We start from the raw sequence: 20,888 nt of genomic DNA on the forward strand, positions 1-20,888 counted from the left end.
TCCATCCACAGAAACTTTTAATTACACTGAAGTTAAGGTCGGTATGAACAAACTGTAGTTAATAATGTGAAACTGGAACACAGATGATAGAACAAGTGCTCACTGTTCTGTACACAGTATTTTATTCAGGGCACAATCAAAACCAAATGCTTAAACAGAACACACACACATTACATCTGAAGCAGTACTCAAATGGAAGAAGCTCTTAAACATGATGAAATCATCTGCTTGAGCAAAACTTTTTAAAGCTTTAAGTTGCTATCAGTGGTGTCCGGTTGAGTTTAAAAGCGGTGGGACATAAAATGGTAGGATGAATGAGTGCAACTGTTCTGAGGGGTGTTTGTGGGTGTTTCTCCCACAATACTTTATTTTTAATTTCTTTTTTCATTAAAAATAGTTTATAATGGTGCATTTTGCAATACAATTTTTATAATAAATTAACCAAAAAAAATGTTTCAAAGGCATTTCTAACTAAACTGTGCTTCCTTAATATTTTCAAGACTTGGGTGGTGTCCAAGCTCTTTGAACCAGTGTTGATCCTTGGCGGTTACTTGTCTGTCAAGTACCATGTATCATGAGTGATACTAAGGAAATGTGAGGATACTTCCGCATCCCCGTACATTTGGAATTAATCATGCGTGTTTTGAAGGTAGGGACGTAGTGGTAACTCTCCTTCACTGGGCATGAAAAGCCAAGATGGCAACAGAGAGAGCCACAAACACTTAAGCAGCAGGACCCTGCAGGTTGTATCGCTCCAGCAGTGTGCCCCAAGAGGGAAACAGTTTCTACCTAGAGAGCGAGTTACAGAGGTCTCTGTGACCTCTACAGGAAACTAGACTGCATGTAAAAAACTTCAGAATGATGCATCATTGTGGTGCAGGAATGCACTGGAAGAGATCCTGTGTATGAGGGGCTGGTGCAAAAACAGGTCTCACGGATCTGAAGATATCCACACTGGATATCAAATTTATATAAAATCTTACCTCGACCATCCTCTTCCTTTAAATGCAATACACCCAAGGGCCGATGTCCTAACGCTACAAAACTACACTAGACACTAGTCCCTCGCTGCCTAGCTGTAATGGAGAGCAAGCACGGCTTGTAAAAACTAAATGCCACACGTCCTCACCATGCCAATCCAAGCACTGCTCTCATGCTTTCTACAGTAGTAAACAGCATAAGAGCAGTGCCGGAATTGGCTAGGACAGGCGAACGCAGTGCTCCATGATCCATCCTAGATCGATGGACTGGGTCTCCTTTTCCCCAGCTTCCAACAGGGCCGAATTGGAAGCCTGAACTGTGCATGTCAATTGGACATGTGCAGTCCAGGCATTTACACAGCCTCAGCTGGTTGCCCCAATCACGCCTACTGCTAAGAGAGATAGCTCTGTGGTAATACTGCCCCCTTAAGGAAGCAATGATGAATGTCATATGCACACTGTAGTAAAGTATTAGCATTTGGATTAAAAAAACGAAAATAAGAGTTAAGATTGGGATATAGTGGCACACAGTGTGGGCAAGGAGTCAATGCCCCTATGCTCCTATGGAGGAACCGCCCCTGGTTGCTATATCGAGTACACAGAACGCTATCATATAAAATATTGCTACAAAATGTCTCCAGGTTAAGACATGAGGTAAACTTTTCCCTGAGGTCAACAATCTTCTTTGAAATGCTGCAGTGGGTATCAATGGCTGGATCATCTGGCTCATCATCCACATTTTTACAATAGGCTGATGGGAGAGCAAGCCACAGGCCGGGGCATATCGATTTCTGAGACTGGTTAGAGTCTTAAGTAATTTTCACAAGTCATTTCCTTTCCAAAAGGTCATCACAGGTTGGATTCTGCATTTCTATATTGCTCGTTTAAGTGACTCGCTTTACAAATATTGCAGATTTTCTCAACACCACTGAGAAATTATACAACAGCAAGTAAACCGCCATTTCATTACACTTTTCCAATTCGTGCAATGTTGATACTGTGGCGTAAAAAGTTTCTTTCTTCAGTCTTGACACCAGATGGAAGTAAATACTTTGAAAAAGATGCTTTTTAAGACAATATCCGAGTTTAAGTGGTTGTGTTACGTGCAACACCTGTGGACATTTCCAGTGATTCAGACCAATTGTACAACTGGAGAAGCTCTACTCGATGTACCTAAGGACCTATTGGGCAATGACAGTTTTTCTGGATGAGCCTCAGGCTTCCAGAGTGATCTTTTCCTTGGAATGGGGAGGCTGTTATAGATTAATCCAAACAGCACGATCGGCTACAGGAAGTTATCCATTTTGTAGTGATTGGGTTAGAAGATACCCTCCAAACATTTACAAAACCACATTTAAGGAAATGCTGGTTAGATTAACTAAATTTGAAGAAATGGTTTTATACCAAATTGATGGTCTGGCTTAACTATATTCTAAAGTACTTTTAAGCCTTAAGAGGTTTATGAGCACATAAAAAGGCTGACAACATTTTTTTGCCAGGCGAAAAGCGGTCAACACTTTCAAGGTTGGGTGGAGTACACAAGACCACCACATCCCAATAAAAGGTTTAGGCAACCTACATTGTGCCGTGTTCGAATTGGTAAAGGGACTGCAGGGCATTAATGGGGCGTACAGTCATATTCCATAATCCATTAAATCAGTCCTAGCTTGTGAGTGCCCCTTTGCTTAGTTTATGACTTAAGCGCAAGAGCGCAAAGATCAGATACCACTGAGTTAAAGACTTGAGGGAAAGATGGAGGATGCCAAGCAGGGAGCATTTTCTCGCCTCATTCGAACACTGACAGCACTGCTGACCTGGAATGTGCCAACTTAACATCTGCCTCGGATGGTTGTCTTGAAAGGGGCATAAGGTAATCAACGAAATAAACGAGCAGACTGATCACCTTTTTTAGGAGCAAGTGGCAAATCTTTTCCATGGAATTTACTATGCTGTTATTAAGCCTGCTGTGTTTTTTGTGCCCAGCCAAAGGAGGCTTTGTATATTTGTGATTTGAGATTTGGGAAGCTCTACTTCCAGGGAATACTAGTCTGAACAAATTTATAAGTACAGCTATGCACAATTTATTGCTTAATACGTATATCACAAGTCTTAAAAGGTTGATTTCCTGATTGACGGTATTTTGAATATAGCTGATAAAATTACAACCCCTACACCACTTTTCAGATGTTAGATTAATTATGGATGTTAACACCTCAATATATTTGAGTAATTCAAATTTAGCAATCAATGACAAGCAGAACTCAGTTTGGGTTTTCTCTGATGCAACCAAGTTTGAAACATGACTAACCGTAGAGTTTGTGTTTTGGATGAGCAGGTCTTGAAGTAACAATGTTGTATTGCCAACAGATCTCATTTCATTAACAATCGGAGAAGGAAACTTAGTAGACTGGGTAATCTCTCCAAACACAATTATGTATTAAGTATGAACTTTTTACGAGATTGTGAGGCTATAGCCATTTCTCCTATGAATCAGTGTTAATGTTGAATTGAATTTCACACTGTGGAGTTGAAATTAGAATTCTTAAATGGGTAGGGTGGAATAGCTCTGCAGATATAGTTAAGGATAAGCAACCATAGTTTTTTGCACATTTTTGTTGATATGTTCACAATGTTATCATGGGGCTAATGAACCTGCAGCACTGCTGGGAAGGAAGATGCTTGCTTCGCACCTCAATGAAAGTACTGGAACATTTTGTGATCTGTTCAGAGCCCACAAGATTCTCATTTGCCTTACTGCAATCGTCCTAATCTAGACATGGGTTTTAGAAGTGAACTCTTAAAATCAAGTTGTGGCAAAACATGTAAATAAGCAAAAAAAACTGAAGTAACAACAAGGCACGCGTGAAAATGTTTAGGTGAAATCAATCAGAAATTATATAGTGCTGCATTGTCACCACAAGGGGTATCTGGGAAAAGCCAGGTCTGAGTTTCTTTCTGAAGACTGCTAGGGAGGGTGCTGTTCAAAAGTGGAGGGGCAGGTTGTTCCAGGACTTGGCTGCGATGTAGAAGAAAATGCTGCCGCTGCTGCGACTGCAACTGAGGCGGGGGGGGCTGCACAAGGGCTAGTGAGGAGGAGCTCAGGTGTCCTGTGGGTTGATGGAAGTTAAGTTGGTGGGTGATGTAAGCAGGACCTTGATCGTGGAGGGCTTTGTAGGCGTGCGTGAGGATCTTGAACTGGCATCTCTTCTGGATTGGGAGCCAGTAGAGGTTTCTGAGGGGGGGCGCGAATGATGTGGGACCATTCGGGGATGTCCAGGTCCAGAATGAGTCGGGCTGTAGCGTTCAATATGGTCTGGAGTCTTCTGAGAAGCTGGGTGGAAATGTCAGAGTAGAGTGTGTTGACGTAGTTGAGGCTGCTGGTGAGGAGGACCTGGTTGATGGTCTTTCTGGTGTTGACTGGGATCTATCTGACACATGACAGGTCAACGCTGTCTCCTCCTCCTGATAAAACACCCTCTGCATGCTCCGCAGGATCTACAAGTGGATCCCGACCGAAACAAGAAGAACGGTGACACAGGCCCTCGTCAGCAGCAGGTTGGACTACGGCAACGCACTCTACACCGGAATCCAAGCCAAACACATATGACGACTACAGCGCATCCAAAATGCCTCAGCCCAACTGATCGTCAACGTCCCCCGCCGCAGCCACATCACCCCCCACCTGACAAACATACACTGGCTCCCCGTCGACAAGAGGATCACCTTCAAACTCCTCACCCACACACAAAGCACTCCACAACACATGACCAGCCTACCTGAACAGCAGACTCAGCTTCCACACCCCCCACCCGCCAGCTCCGCTCCGCCAGCCTCGCCCTCGCCGCCGTCCCCCGCATCCAACGAACGACCTCCTGCAGCAGATCCTTCTCCTACCTCGCCGACAAGACCTGGAACACCCTACCTACCCACCTACGGCAGATTGAAGACCTACTCGCCTTCAGAAGACTCCTCAAGACCTGGCTCTTTAAGCAGTAGCAAAACACCCCACCTCTCACGCCTTGAGACCCTCACGGGTGAGTAGCACGCTTTACAAATACCATGATTGATTGATCCATCTGAAGATTCTGCGTAGAATGCGGCGTGTGTGGGAGGAGGAGATAACTGAGTTGACTTGTCATTTCATGGTAAGTTTTTTTTGAGGATGATGCATAGGTTGAATGGATGATCTGTTAGTGCGGGTGTAGTTCTGGGTTTTGCTGACCACCAGCTGTGAACCCAAAGGGATGGTTTGTACACAAAGATCAGTACCTTCTGTATTGCCAGAGTTTAGTTCAAGGCAATTGGCTCTAATCTATTTGGCTACATTGGTCATTGCATCGTGGAAGTTTGTTCTGGTGGTGGGGGGGGTCTTCGGTGAGCTAGAGGATGAGTTGAGTGTCGTCTGCTTAGGAAATGATGTTGAGGCAGTGGGATCTGACAATGTCCACTAGAAGTGGGTCATGTAGGTGTTGAACAATGTGGCACTAAGGGATGACCCTTGGGGTACAGCCAATATGATGTTCTTGGGTTGGAGGTGAAGAAGGCAGCCAGATGCTCTGTGTCCGTCCTGTGAGGAAGTAGGCGATCCACTTAAGTTTGTTTTGCACCTACACTCTCTCTTTTCCATCTTTTCACTTACCCTCACTCCTATAGTAGGACAGAAGTAAGGGGGCATTCAATCATGTATAATGTAACTTGCAGCACAAGCAGGTACGAGCTGGGGATGCTACCCCGCGAAGAGCGATTATTAAAATGTATGTGTAAAATTCTTAAAAAAATACTTTGAAAATTAAAAAGAGAGGCAATCCACGTTAGCAGAAAGCATAACAGGAATCTACTGGGATCTCAAGGGTGTGCTCACAAGCTCTGCTCTTCGAGTGCAAGCAATATTAACTATTTTTAGGTGCAACCTACCTCAAAGAACAACAAGTCTGATGAAAAAGTAGAAAACTCACCAGTAATGTTTTATATCATCTAAAAGTATGGTGAGCAATTAGGGTCACTTGATGCATCAAAGTGTATTCGAAGATAAACAGAAAAACATTTCTGTTTAGCAACAAGCCCTGTCTAGTTTTTGTTTAATCAACAGGAATATGGATCACTACTTGACTAAACCATCAGCATCTTCATTCAAACTTGATACCTTTTACTTGAATTATTTATCTTATATGTAAAAAATAAATGGCAATGATAAAAAACAACCCTATTACTTTGATAGAGGTCAAAAGATTTTAAAAAGCAACACTGAGTACAGACATTGATTTACAAATAAACTGCTTTGCTAAATTTTCTTAAAAAGTAAATATCACCTTTCCAAAGGACCCATTTGCAATTTCCTGGATGTAGCTCAGGCTGTGACGCGCAACTTGTGATTTTGAGCCATCTGTTAAGGAATAAAACAGAAGAGAGTATGTCATAATTTAAACCGCAAGATCAACTGAATTACAGCACTATTTTAACAAATACAATGGATTCCATATTCTATAATAAGGTGTTTTTTTCAACTATATACTTCTTCAGGACAAGTGTAGTAGTCAACATAAAGATGTTTCTTCTTCCAAGGCGAATCATGTTTTGAATATGCAAGTACTTAGAGTTAAGATGGTGTGTGATTATATATAGCTAAACACTAGGAAACAGACTCTGTGATTATACACATTACTGAAAATCAAGTGGCTTCAAAAAATGTACAAATTAAAAAAAAAACAGAAGAAGAAGGACTGCTGAATTAATCAAACATTCACCCCCAGTCACAGATCTGGGTTAAATCCATTGGTTTTTTTAACACCACGCATTCCAGTTTAGACCTGGCCATATTCTTGTTTCAAGTCCAGGGAGGACCTGGCTTGGCATTTCGGGTTGGACTGTTCCCATGAGGAATGTGTCAAGACTGATTTGCATATGGGTGGGTCTAAACTGGGGTGGCATGGTGAACAGAGGAACGATGGATTAAACCCTGATCTTTGCAACTGGCGGTAAATGTTTGCATTCATTCAGCATTCCGTCCATCAATTGTTCCTTTTGCTTTCAAATAATGTACATCACCTTAAAGAATGGCTAATCCCACTTTCACTTAAAAATGGACAGGACAGCCACATCTTCACAGCCCCCAATTTCCAAATTAACTCGTCCATCTAGACATTCCCTAACAAACTACTGGTTAGCAAATTCCTCTTCCGACGCACCTCAAATTGTTACAACCCTCCCATACTCGCTATTTTGTTGACTCAACTGATAGTTAATCAAAGGTACCTACCAACTGCTCCTTCAAAACTGCTGCTGTCTTCATAAGCCTATGAAAGTCATCTGCAGAACCCTTGAAGCTTCTGCTTGATATCTCAATGACCATTACTTTTACTACTCTTAAGGGGCTGGTCTTTTTCAGATTTACCCAGTGCCTCTCCAACAGCTACCTGTGTAAAAGACTTCAATTGTTACTAAGCCAAATGCATGCTCCAGACCATCACACACTGACATCATTGAAAGAACAACCCCTGCCTACCACAGCTCTATCTACGTGCCTCGAGCTTGGTATCTTTCGAGTCCATTCATCATAAAATATTCTCTGCAATAGGTCACGCTTGGGCTTTACTAGCAATAACATTGCCTTGTGCTCCTCCCAACCTATGGATTGTTCCTACCAAGTAACATGCTGTCCTCTAGCTGTACCGCTACTTCAGCTACATTTGGCCTTCCCCAGGAATCAGTCATAGACCCCCTCCTCCTCAACTATGACACTTAGGCTGTGTCCTTTCCCATCCTTACAAGCTCACTGTAAGGTTACGCTCATAAACGACCTCTGTAATCCAATACAGCTTGCTACATGCTGCCTAATGTTCCTCCCACTGACTCATCTACTTCTAATACCATAACATATTCTAACCAACTTCAAGTTAAACTTTTTTACAGGAGATGCAAACTTTCCACCTCAATGGACAAATAACAATGGACAAATACTACTTTTGCAGCACCTTTGAAAGTTGTCCTCCCACATTATACACTGCCAAGTCCCTTAATGAATGCTTAGAACACCATTAAAAGCTGGACTACTGCACAAACCTCATTTCCACATTGCTTATTCCAAGCCCTCCAAAAGTTTCTAAAGCTAGTACACCCCTCACAACCTTCCAACAGCCACCTCCACAATTAACCAATCCCAAAGGGCTAACCCTTAAGTTTGACTTTATCCATCAGTCAAGGTCAGAATGTGCATCGGCCCAACACTGTAGGATTAGCCATTCTGACAAAAAATAAGGTTTGAGTTAAAAGCCTATTTCCTTCTTGCACTCACTTTAACCACTACAGAAATCTGTGTTGTTTCGGCATAAAGTTGTGAACGCTAGCAGACAATGTACAATGTCTTGCATGCATGCATTTGTCACCCCGAGGTGGAGGGGTATGCTCAGACGTGAGTCCCATGCTCTCCACACCACTGGAGTCAAGCTATCATGGCTGAAGACGGCGGATAGCCAGAAACCGGTCCTAGGATGCTTGATTCCGGTCCAGGAAAGACATGGCTTGGCAGTTCGGGCTGGGCTGTTCTCATGAGGCACAGGGGCAAGGCTGATTTGCATATGGCCATGTCTGAATTGGGGTGGTGTGGAGTGCAAAAATACGATGGATTTAGGTCCAGATCTCTGTACTGGGGTGACTGTATTACATTGTTCTGCATTCTGTCCATCAACTGTGGTTTTTGCATTTGTAAGATTGTAATTGGGCATGCTTTTCTACGGGCAAATGTAGATGATTTATGCTCTATTATTTGCCTCCGATGTTTCACGTACTATATGGATTTACCCACGGGATGATTAACACTTGAATTAAGGTATATATGGATTTACTGCTGCTTGATCTCCAAATGCTACTTTCTTTTTGTAATACATCATTCTTTTGTGTACCTCTAATGCTTTGAACTGTAACATTTTGTACATTGTGGAACAACAAACTGGCTGGTTCGTGGTTGGAACTTCTGTTCCTCTTGTTTGTACTTAAATTTTGTATAAACTTAAAAAAAAACAAATTTAAAAAAAACAAAATGGAGCAGCTGAGAGCAACCGCCTGCTCATTCTGTATCCCTATTATGTGTTCCACAAACACATCTATCCTGATGCTGATGGCCCTGTCTCACAACGTTTGTTCCTCCTCTTCTAGGGATTACAATCTTCTGCCTTTGTTGGGCTATATGTAGTATATGTATGTGGAACTGGTGCCTATATGGATAGAATGTCAAGTTGAATAGCTGGGGTAGGAATGCTTGTAATCCCAGAACTGATGGAACACCTTCACTTCAAGATACTGGCCAGCCCCTCCGCCGCCCTCCGAGGAACCCTCATCTACCGACCCCCTAGACCCCGCGGACCCTTCGCCAACTCCATCACGGACATTATCTCCCCGCAGGCCATCGCATCCACCAACTACACCCTGCTGGAAGACCTCAACTTCCACCTCGACAATCAACTGGACCCCAACACCACATCCCTCCTGGAAACCTCCACAACATTGGACTCTGCCAGATCGTGACCGAGCCCACGCACTCAGCAGGACACACCCTCGACCCCCTCTTCACTACAGGAAACTCCATCACCTACAGCCACACCACCAAACTCCCATGGACTGACCATCGTTGCGTCCACTTCACCTTCAGAACACCCACCATCCACAGACACCAGCACCTGCTTCCACAAAGAAACTGGACCAAAATCACTGATGACCAGCTCACCTCCTCACTCAACAACTCCACCCCAACCATCGCGGAAAACGACGACCCCAACACCGCAGCCCGAACCCTGCATAGATGGACAGGGGTGTGGAAATTTTCCAAAAATCTACTTGGCCAGGGGACAAAATGTTACACAAATCTACTTGTCCTGGGAAGTTAACAGCTTGCCCCGCCTATTCCATTAATTACTAAGGGAGGTCTGCACGAAGAGAACCTGTACTGCAATCAGTGCAACATACTATGCAATATACATTTCAAGGACTAGTCCAATTATGCAGTGCATGGTTAAGCACTCTTAAATGCATCTGTTGTAGTGGGTGGTTGTACAGCATGCATGCAGATGTGTCAGTGTGTACTGCACTTAATTATCAACTAATTTGCATGCAACACATTTTCATGTGAAGAGAAATAGTACCTAAAGTCAGAGTGCGGACTGGTAACTGACTACATTTCTTGAAGTGTTTTTGGCACAGACAACACTTTGTTGAAATATGAACCTGTAGAACAGAAGGGTGTTCATCATAGGGCGAACTGATAGCTGTGCAGCTTCAGATGTGATGCTCAGATAAACTTGTGAATGGAAATAACTGCACTTATTGGCAGAGCTTATGAACAGTTCATGGGGCAGCAAAATCACGTAGCAGATGTGCTGTGGGTCACTGAGGTAGTATCCACATGTACAAATACACAAGAGGCAGTAATAGGCTTACATCAATCTCTCCTTTTACACTTCTGGTCAGTTGTGGCGTGTTTATATTACTGTGCACTCACCGCTACATCTCTACATTCTTATCCCACACAAAGAGTATGTGCAGCACTGGCAGGAGCAGTACAGGGTTCTTTCTTGCTTATAGCAATGGCAGCAGCTGAGCAAGCTACCCTAACATGAAAAAGTGCAGCTCACCAATTGATCAAGTTTGTCTCTCTCCGATAAGTAGGAAATGTACCAGCAGTGAAATCTTTATACTCACACAGCTGGAAAGCACGCGTTAGACTCACAGCGAAGAGAAGGAGTGTTATGTTGAAAAGACAGTTAATCTAAAAGTGTAGAGCTGAGCATCCAGACGGAGGCTAGTGAGTAACTGCAACCACTCAAAATACCATGTCACACCTAGCAAGGACGCCTTGGCTTAGTCACAGTAGAGTTGGAAACACCGTCCTGACCTCCTGGATAGTCAAATGCCATCTCATGAATGAAGTTGGGTTATTCTTCAGGGGGCTTTAGATAAAATAATAGCTCAACAAAGACCCAAAAGCGCCACTACTTTATTTTACTTTCCTCTCGTGAGATATCGGGTCTGGTGGCTTAGTGAACTAATGCGTCCACTGCAGTGCGCTGTGTTTGACCTATGGTTACAGATTCAAATCCTGCTGGATCCACTCAGCCTTTAATCCTTCTGAGGTCGACAAAATGAGTACCATTGAGTTGGGTAACAATATAAACATCTGTTATTCAGCGCCAAGATAACCTTCTGGGTGAACATGCGCTTTAAAGGTGGACATGTTAGGTTATCAAGCCATGACACAGGCCTGAACACTGAAGCACTTTGCCTCCACCTCTTGCACTGATCATGGTAAAGTCGGATTTCAGGATTCTTTCCTTTCACCTTTAAAACTGGGAAAGTAACGCTTCGGAATTTGCTTCATCTGTAAAAGCAAAGCACCTTGCTTGTGAGCCTGGTGTGGACATTTATTTTTTGCAGTTTATTTTTATATAGCCCGATCACGACTCAAAGGTATTTGAGTCCTTCTCACGAGCACCAGTTACATTACACAAGGTCATGCTCATTTTCTTTTAGGTGTCCTTTGATCGGGGTTTGACCCACACAAGTCAAACAGTTAAGCAAGTAATTAGGTGCGAGAAACATCTTAGGAGGGTGCTTTGAGGAGGAAAAGGCAGGGCCGAGGCACTTGCAGCACTTGGCTGCAGGCAGCACTCAAGATCCTCATGAGCCAAGCAGTTATTTCAAAATGTGGTTAAACAGACACATGTTCCCAAAAATAGCAGCAAAGAGAGCATGAAATATGGGCCCCTGAGGGAAAAATAAGGCGAGGGGGAGCGAACGAGACCGATAGTGTTAACTCATGTCACCTTGTGTGCAATGTGAGAAGCACACTCTATTAGCCCACCAATGAATGAGTGTCTGAGATATGTGACTGATTTGGGACACTGGAATTTCAACATCTTTTCGTCTTTACATATATTATGTAACCGCATACAGGACTCACTGTTCATAACCTCAATTCTCATCCAGGTAAAAAGTAGACGACTTCGGACAGGAACTTTGCAGGTAACGTATTGCAGCTTCTGTCCCTAAAGAAAATTAATATAAATCACCCATCTGCCTCACCCCTTTTAAAATCCACTAACTGTTATGGGCAATACGAGGTAAAACAAACACTGCTCATTTGCTCTAATGCTACCGTTTGTTGAAGCGGAGATACTGATCATGGGAATTTCAAATGTTTACTACCGGATACAATTCTTTAACGCCACATTTAGTATAATATGAGCCATTGCATAGTGGAGCGCCACTTAAAGGACAGTCCGCTTCAAACCCCGAATTAGCGCGCTCTGTTTTCTTTTGTGGAATCTGAACTGAGCACTAGCGAAATGCCGTTTTTTTTTTTACCGCAGTGCTTTGAGCTCTTAGCAGGATGTTTGCCTCTCTTCTTCCCTTCTTCCCTTCTTGATGCAGAGAGGATAAAGTTAATTGTACTCCTATGCCCCACCCCCTGGTGCCGCAAGCTCACTTAGCATTAATCTCGTAACATTAATGCCACCCTTTCTCCTCACCTGTGTCTCAGGTCGCGCCACTAGCAGCAAGAAATTACTGCTAACCTTTTGTGTTAAAACTGAGACTGCTTCCTCGTGGTTCATGTGCACTCCATTAAGCTTGAGATAGCAATACACCCGATTGCAGAGAATACCGCTTTTTTAGACTGGCGTTTGTCATCCAGTCATTCACTGGCTAGAGCCCAGTCATGGGCTGCTAGCCAATCACAGGCCTCAAAAGCGTCTCTGGCTCGCGGTCAGGCTTTCTGATTGGCTGAGAGTCCCGGAGAGCCCACAGCCTGTATTATGTATGTAGTTTAATGTCTACTTGTCCGTCGGACACAATAGACATTAAACCTTCTTGCCCATGGTAAAAAACAACATGGCTCGGGCGTCGGGCGATATGATTCCCCCACCCCTGATGGATCTCGGACAGCACCAACACCATAGCCCCCCTCAAGAAAAACAATACCCGTGCCAAGAAAGCCAGATGGTTTACCACCGAACTTCGAGAGTCCAGGCGCACATGCCGCCGCCTTGAAAAGGCCTGGAGAAACACCAAATCCACAGAAGCCCACAACAATTTCAGAGCCGCCACCAACGCCCACCATCAACTCATCAGAGAAACGAGGAAAAAAGCGATTGAAGACAGAATCTCCACCCACGCACACAACAGCAAGGAACTCTTCAGCATCAAGGAGTTCGCTCAACCCACCAGCGAGTCTACCGACATCCCTCCCTCACAAGACCTCTGCGACAAACTCAGCATCTTTTTCCACCACAAAATCAAGAGCATCTACGACAACTTTGATGAAGACAACCAACACACTGAACCCTCACCAACCACCCCCGACACCCGGAAACCAGCGATGGATGACTGGACAGCCCTCACCACCGAAGACACACTGAAGACAATGAAGTCAATCCACTCAGGGGCCCCCATGGACCCCTGCCCCCACCACATCTTCAACAGAGCCGCCAACACCATCGCACCCATGCTCCGCCAAACCATCAACCGCTCCCTGGCGACCGCCTCGTTCCCCGACGACTGGAAAGACGCAGAGGTCAACCCCCTCCTAAAGAAACCCTCAGCGGACCCCACCGACCTCAAAAACTACAGACCCATCTTCCTGCTCCCGTTCCCAGCGAAAGTCATCGAGAAAGCTATCAACAGCCAAATCGCCACATTCATTGAAGAACACAACATCCTCGACTCCTCCCAATCCGGCTTCAGAAAAAACCACAGTACGGAAACCGCCCTCCTCGCCGCAACAGACGACATCCGCACCTTACTGGACAAAGGAGAAACAGTAGCCCTCATCCTCCTCGACCTATCAGCGGCGTTCGACACAGTCTCCCACCGCACCCTAATACGCAGACTCTACGATGCAGGAATCCAGGACAAGGCCCTCGACTGGATCTGCTCCTTCCTCTCCGGCAGGACGCAGCGGGTCAGATTCCCCCCTTTCCTCTCGGACCCCACACCAATCACCTGCGGAGTCCCCCAAGGCTCCTCCCTCAGCCCGACGCTCTTCAACGTCTACATGGCTCCACTTTCCCCCATCGTCAGAACCTACGGACTCAACATCGTGTCATATGCAGACGACACCCAGCTCATCCTCTCCCTATCCAAAGAGCCCAACACCGCCAGACGGAACTTTCGAGAAGGCATGGAAGCCGTCGCCAAATGGATGAAAAGCAGCTGCCTTCAACTAAACACCAACAAAACAGAAGTACTCATCATGGGCCCAAACCCCGACGCCTGGAGCGACACCTGGTGGCCCACCGCCCTCGGAAACCCGCCAAACCCCACAGACCACGCACGCAACCTGTGAATCATCCTGGACTCTGAGCTCAAAATGGACCGCCAGATCAACTCTGTCTCATCTTCCTGCTTCCACATCCTCCGCCTCCTTCGTAAGACCTTCAAATGGATCCCCCTCGAACACCGAAAGACAGTCACTCACGCCCTGGTCACCAGCAGACTCGACTACGGCAACGCACTCTACGCCGGAATAAACAAAAACCTAATCCGCAAGCTACAGAACATCCAGAACACCGCCGCAAGACTGGTCCTCAACCTGCCAAAACACTGCCACATCTCCCAGCACCTGCGCACACTCCACTGACTCCCCGTCGAGGCGAGAATCACCTTTAAGATGCTCACCCACGCACACAAGGCCCTCCACGGCACCGGACCAGCATACCTGAACAGCCGACTCAAATTCCACGCACCCCAAAGGACCCTACGATCAGCCCGGCTTTCCTACGCCGTGGTCCCCCGCACCAGAAAGACCAGATCGGGAGGCCGCTCCTTCTCCTTCCTCGCGGCCAAAGCATGGAACGCCCTTCCGCTACACCTCAGACAGACAACATCGCTCCCCATCTTCGCAAGAAACCTCAACACCTGGCTCTTCGACAGACCCCCTCCTTGATGGAATGGAACCTGCCGCCCCTCCCCCCCCCCCCACCCCTAGCGCCTTGAGACCCTTACGGGTGAGTAGTCGCGCTTTAACAAACTCCTGATTGATTGACGAATGGTCAGAGCTCCAATATGTTGCTATCAAGCGATTTCTCCAGTTACAGCCACAGATCTCTAAGATGATCTGCATAGGCAGGCCACAAACGTATGTTGTCATGATCAGCTTTACTTATGTGAGTTGGCCAAATTTCTTGGCTACCCTTTCCAACAGAAGATGGGAGAAGTGTGGTCTGCAGAACAATCTGGGTGCATTCTTTCTCATCCTGGGGTATTAGGCCGCATCTCCAGCAATCATCCATGTGATGATCATCCTCCCGAGTCGGGTCATTACCCTCTCCATCTTCGTCATTCTGAACAACCTGTTCCTCATCCCTCTCTGCCACTTCACCATTGTCATCTCTGATGTAATGGGGTAGGAGAAATAATAGAGTGTAAAATCGGTGGAAGGCTACATTGGTAATGGTGGTGGGACTTGTGCTTGATTGAGTTTCAGTATTGGCTGTGCTTGTAGCAGCTATGGCTACAGAGGTGGCACATACTGCAGCAATTGAGGGAACAGCTTATGAAAGGTTTCCCTGTTATAAATTGTTCCGCGAATTCAGAGGCACGTGCATCATCGGTCAATCTTGATAGCATCGTCTTTATCTGAGGTGGCGTTAATACTTCTGACGCAGGCCCATTGGACCAAGTGGTGTTGGTAGCACAGTAAATCGGATTTAAAAAAGTACAGTAAATCTGATTAACGTACATTGAACCATAGCAGTGCACACGTATCACTTGTAGTTGGTAGCACAACCTCATAGTCCTGCGATTCACAAACCCCTCTGGAATCTGCGCCTCAGTGAAAAGGTTCATACTCTTTCCCCTTGAGGTTGAGCACCCACATAGTCCACTATATTTGTTTTATCCATCTCGCTGGAGGACTGTATACAGTATCTGAGGCATGGTCCTGGTTGTACATTTCAGCTTCCAATTCGGAAGCTACATTTGCAGTGGCAAGTCTGTGAACACTTTCAATTTTGACATCTATAGCCCAAAGTAAAAATGCAGCATCTACACTAATGCAAAGATATGAATACACTGTGTTATGGTCATCAATAGGATCCCATTGAAGAATGCTGGAATCATTGTCGATAAAGTCTTTGTATTAGTCCCTATCATCAACAGGTTATTAATCAACTGACGCCATTGATGGGGTCTTCTGCACCACATACTGTGATGAGCTTAATGGAGTCTTCATTAACAAGTTATTCAGCGTTATTGGGGTGGTCAGTGATGGAGCTTTTGTAATCAATGGAACAGACATAGATGGGGTTGTCGATAGCGCTATGGTGGCCAACGGAGGAGACTTTATCAACAATGATTTTGACAGGAAGGCTGACAGATGTCCAAGGGGCTAGATTTTCACATCTTCTCTCCAAAGCCTTCAACACCATGTCATGATTTTTTTTTTTTAAATACATTCAGAATTCTTATCTTTCTGGGTGCTTCCTTGCAGAATTCCAGTTCAGGAAGCAGTAAATGTTTCCATTTCAGTGCCATCTTCGAGGAAGTGCTTGGACCAGCAATTAGCACAAAACCATCACCTGTTAAGTTAATCCCTTTAGAGGGGGAATCCTTTTTTCTCTCTTGAAGGTTCAATATGTGACAGAATCTAAATCCTATAGACCAACTGCTTTTCTCAGTCTAGATGCAAACATGCTTACAAAGATACTAGAACCCTCGTCAGGACTTGTAGGCGCAGGCCAATCTGAATTTATCAGGTATCAAACACACAATATTATTCACAGAGCAATCCATTTCATATATAACTTTATTATGAAAAAGATACAAGGTAGTGCAATCACACTCAATGCTGAAAAAGCATTCAATTGTGTACGTTGGAACTTCTTGAGGCATAACTTAGTCCAACTAGGGTTCATCAGTAATTTTTAGTTGTATTGCCGCCAGGTATGTCACAACTGAAGCAAAACTCCTGGTAAATGGAAACAGGACAAGAGCAACTCACTCGCAAAGGAGAATCCAACAAAAGGTAGCCCTTGTCAACAAGACCAAATCCGCCTATTTGGTGATGATGTTTTATTAATGTTGACAGAACCCAAAAAATGACTGCTAGTTCTCATCGCCCAAAGAGACGTTTGAAAGAATGGCTGGATTTAAAGATCAACAAATACCTAAAGTAAAATACCCATAAGCCTAAAGTTCAACTCCCAAGCCATTCTAGTATTGCCAATAAACTGTTACCTCAACCCAGCACAGCACCAGAAGAAAGAGGCAAACATGATTGATAAGTTGCTTAACAGTTATGACTCCTATCAGGCAGTCATAGTTAGGAACTTTAACCCCAAGGCCCTGGGCAAGCTCTCTCACTTCCTAAGTTCGACAGCGGACATTGCCACCCTACACGCTCTCCTTCAAAATCATAAAATATTCTCCACTCAAACAATAAAAGAAACTCTCAATCCACACTGACACACCAACCCTACCTTCAGGAATATATCCACCATTGAGTACATCTTTATCAGTGAAGTGCTGGCACTAAAACTACAAGACTGCGAAGTTGACAATAGGGACAAACGTGACCATAGAGCCCTGTGCACTATACTGCAATTATTCTTCAAGGACTCACAATCATTATCCTCAACTGGAAAACCATCTGGGGAAGAGCATCATATGGTCCTTTGCAGAATCAAATAGTCAGCAAACCTTGGTTGCAAATTTCTAGCATGGATTGGGGTAGGGATGTGAAATTCCTATAGCCCGATGCCTAGGATATGTTGTTTGGGGTCAAGGCCAACAAGTTTTCATGTGTATTTCGTCCTTGTGACAAGTAGGCCCAACCCCCTGCAGCACAAACCCTTTAGCTGTCAGTTTGCAGTACCACATAATGGATCAGGTAAGGGCACGGTCTGCAGTTAAGGTAATATTTTTGTCTATATGTTAATACTGTTCAAACTTGTATTTATGGTTCATTCATTGAAAGCATTTATTATTAGGGTGAGCGCTTAAAGTAAATGTTGTAAGCGCGGACTGAACTGACCGTGCTTCCAGTATAAAAATGCGTACACACGTTTTCAATGTTTAGCAATAAGAGGCTATGTATAATGCTCCCAGAATGCTCTCTCACTTGATGCCAATATTTGCAGAAGCTTGAAAGCAAGATTGATGATTCTTTGCTTTCAAAATAAAATGTTCATAAAAAATGAAAGCAGGAAAAAATACTATTCGCAAAACTAATGAAAATTTCAGGTGCCATTTCTTTGCAGCATTATTTATTAACATGTGTTGATGCATGCTAGTATTTCCGAAACATATTGATAACGGGAAATCAGTGTAACCAGTTTCAATAAGATTATGGGATACAAAAATAAATAAGCATTGGCAAAGTCAGTAGGTCTGAAATTGAGAGCGAGAGAGAGAGAAAGAGAACGAGAGAGAAAAAGAGAGAAAATTTCCAACATTTCTCTGTATGGAAAAAGATTACAGAAGAGTTGTTGAAAACACTTAAAACATGACACATGCTAATTAGTAGGTTTGCACAGACTTAAAAGGGCATTTTTACCTTCAGCAGCAGTATGTAGATCTGCAGAAACGTGCCAACATAAAGGGATTGCAAGTATTCAAACACTACATTTGTATGCGCCCACTGGCATAATCAGAGAGGCTATATCAGAGCTCTTATATAATGAGATTGCTGCCAGAAAATTCTCAGCGCTACATGTCACCAAAGGGAAAGTGGATTTGGTTACATGACAAGTAGATTTATGAAGCAACCTGCCCCATGGACAAGTAGTTATTTTATTAACCCCTTCCGTGCTTCGAACGTCCAACGGTCGTCGCGTGCACTACCTCGCTGGTGCTGCGAACGACCGTTGGACGTCCGAATCCCGTTAACGCGATCGAACGTCCGCACTGGGGCGGAATGTTCGACGCGCTAAACGGGTTAAATTCCATACCCCTGATTTGGGGGGGGGGGGAGAAGCTCATTGAAGATCTCCAAACGGTTCTGGGGAATTGAAAACGAAAACCCATGAGAAGGAACTCTCCCACTCCGACAAATGCCCCTAGCAGTACAAGTGAGCTCATTGCCAGTAAGCGCACTCTCCGCAGGACCCTGGCTGCCAGAAGAAGAGGCTGTAAATTACTACCTAATCAAACACTCAATGAACTTAGAGCAGGTCACATGCGGAAAATATGGCACCATAAAAAGGAGCACAGTGAAACTGAGTGGCTAATGATCTTCTCCCTTTTAAAAGAGGACCATTCCAGTCTCTGAAAGTACATAAACAGCCTATGTAATTCGTCTCAAACCAAAGAGGACGGTGTTGTAGATTAGGGATTTGATCAGTAACGTAAAGCAACTATATACAATGGACTAGGCTGCAGAAACAATATCTCTCCTATCCCACATCACAGCAGATTCCCAGGCTTAACACGTCATCCCTATCGCTGAGGCCGCGGTAACTGCTACCATCAAGAAAATATGGAATAATGGGGCACCCAGGACTAATGAGATCCCTGCCTCTGTGTTAAAATCTGCACAAGATTTCTGGACTAGGATCCTCGCACCACTTTTTAACCATGCTTTTGCCACCACTAGAACACCACCTCATCTGTTCTCTTCCCACTTCATAAAACTCTCCCATGTTCTGTTGCTTTGTCGACTATAGCGCTGATTTTGACAAGATGGATCAGGGCAGGCTAAGGGAGATGCTTTTGACATGGGGGATTTCTCTCTTAGCTTCTTAAGGTGATAATTTCCTTCTATCAGGAGACCTGGTTCCAGATAAAAACAAGCCCCACCACAGCCACCGCCAAGGTGCCAACAGACTACAGGCTTAAACAGGGATGTGTGTTGGTCCCCCTCTTTTTCAAACTAGCCACGGCATTGGAAGGCACCAGTTTGATTACACCAAGGCTAGGCAGTGTGTGCTTTGCCATCTTGCAGTATGCAGATGACACTGCAATTATCCATCACTCCCGAGCTGGCCTACAAAGAGCCCTCAACACCCTCCACCATTACTATCAGGAGAATAAACTCCAGGTGAACCAGGGAAAAAACAAGGTCTTCGTCTTTGGCAAATACCTACACAAAACACAAACTCACTGACATCTTGCAGGCTTATAAATTACAACCCCAATCTACAATTACCTAGGTGTCTGGTTCATAGAAGGGGCCAAACTGGCAGCCCATCTGAGGCATCTCAGAAACAAGTCCACCAGCGTCACCCACAACCTACAACGCCTGAGCTCCTGGCTCCCAACTACAGCCACTGAGTCTTTAACACGCTTCTGCCAGATCACTGCATATAAGTAAATCTTGCTTGCTCCTAGGCAGGCTAGAAGAAAAAGGCTAAAACTGGAGCTGGGTCTTGGGAGCCCAGACCTTGTGTGTCAGGGGAACTTAAACAAACACTACATTAGGGTCCTGCGGGCTCCAGAGCTCTCCCTCATAGCTCACCTTAAAGCAATCTTTGAAGGGGAGGGTACCCTATGACAATCCCAGTTAGCAAAGGCAATCCTTTCATTCATTTCCTTTAGTTTGGTTCATAAAAAACAACAGCAACAATATCCATACTAATATAATTAAAGAGAGAGCCCAAACCCTTGAGGCGGGTAATCTCAGGAACCACAGCACCAATTACAACACCCAGTACAGCGTTGGAAAGGGCAGTTGCAGCAGAAGGACATGTAAATGTAAATGTAGGTATACTTATATAGCGCAACCTGTCACCACAAGGGTATCCTGGCGCTTGCCTAGAGAACCCGTCCTGATATTCCCCTGTGAGAAGCCCCGACAGGGTGTCCACAGGGTGAAAGTCAGGCATCCCGCCGCGAGGGGCCGTTGTGGAGATTAAGCAAGCTATTGCCCAGAGTCGCAGAGTGTGAACCCGAGAGTTGAGGAGGCACCGGGACGAGAATTATCGAGTC

General features: G+C 44.8%; 1 protein-coding gene across 1 annotated transcript in view; it reads right to left on the reverse strand.

Moving 5' to 3' along the window:
• Positions 1-20,888, reverse strand: part of LMTK2 (lemur tail kinase 2) — a 254,965-nt gene that overhangs the window by 129,237 nt on the left and 104,840 nt on the right. The window contains exon 4 of the mRNA XM_086940730.1: positions 6,290-6,363. Coding sequence (XP_086796856.1) covers positions 6,290-6,363 — 74 coding nt within the window. The remainder of the gene's footprint in view (positions 1-6,289; positions 6,364-20,888) is intronic.

The sequence above is a fragment of the Lissotriton vulgaris genome, chromosome 10 (assembly GCF_964263255.1).
Source record: "Lissotriton vulgaris chromosome 10, aLisVul1.2, whole genome shotgun sequence".
NCBI classification, from domain to species: Eukaryota; Metazoa; Chordata; class Amphibia; order Caudata; family Salamandridae; genus Lissotriton; species Lissotriton vulgaris.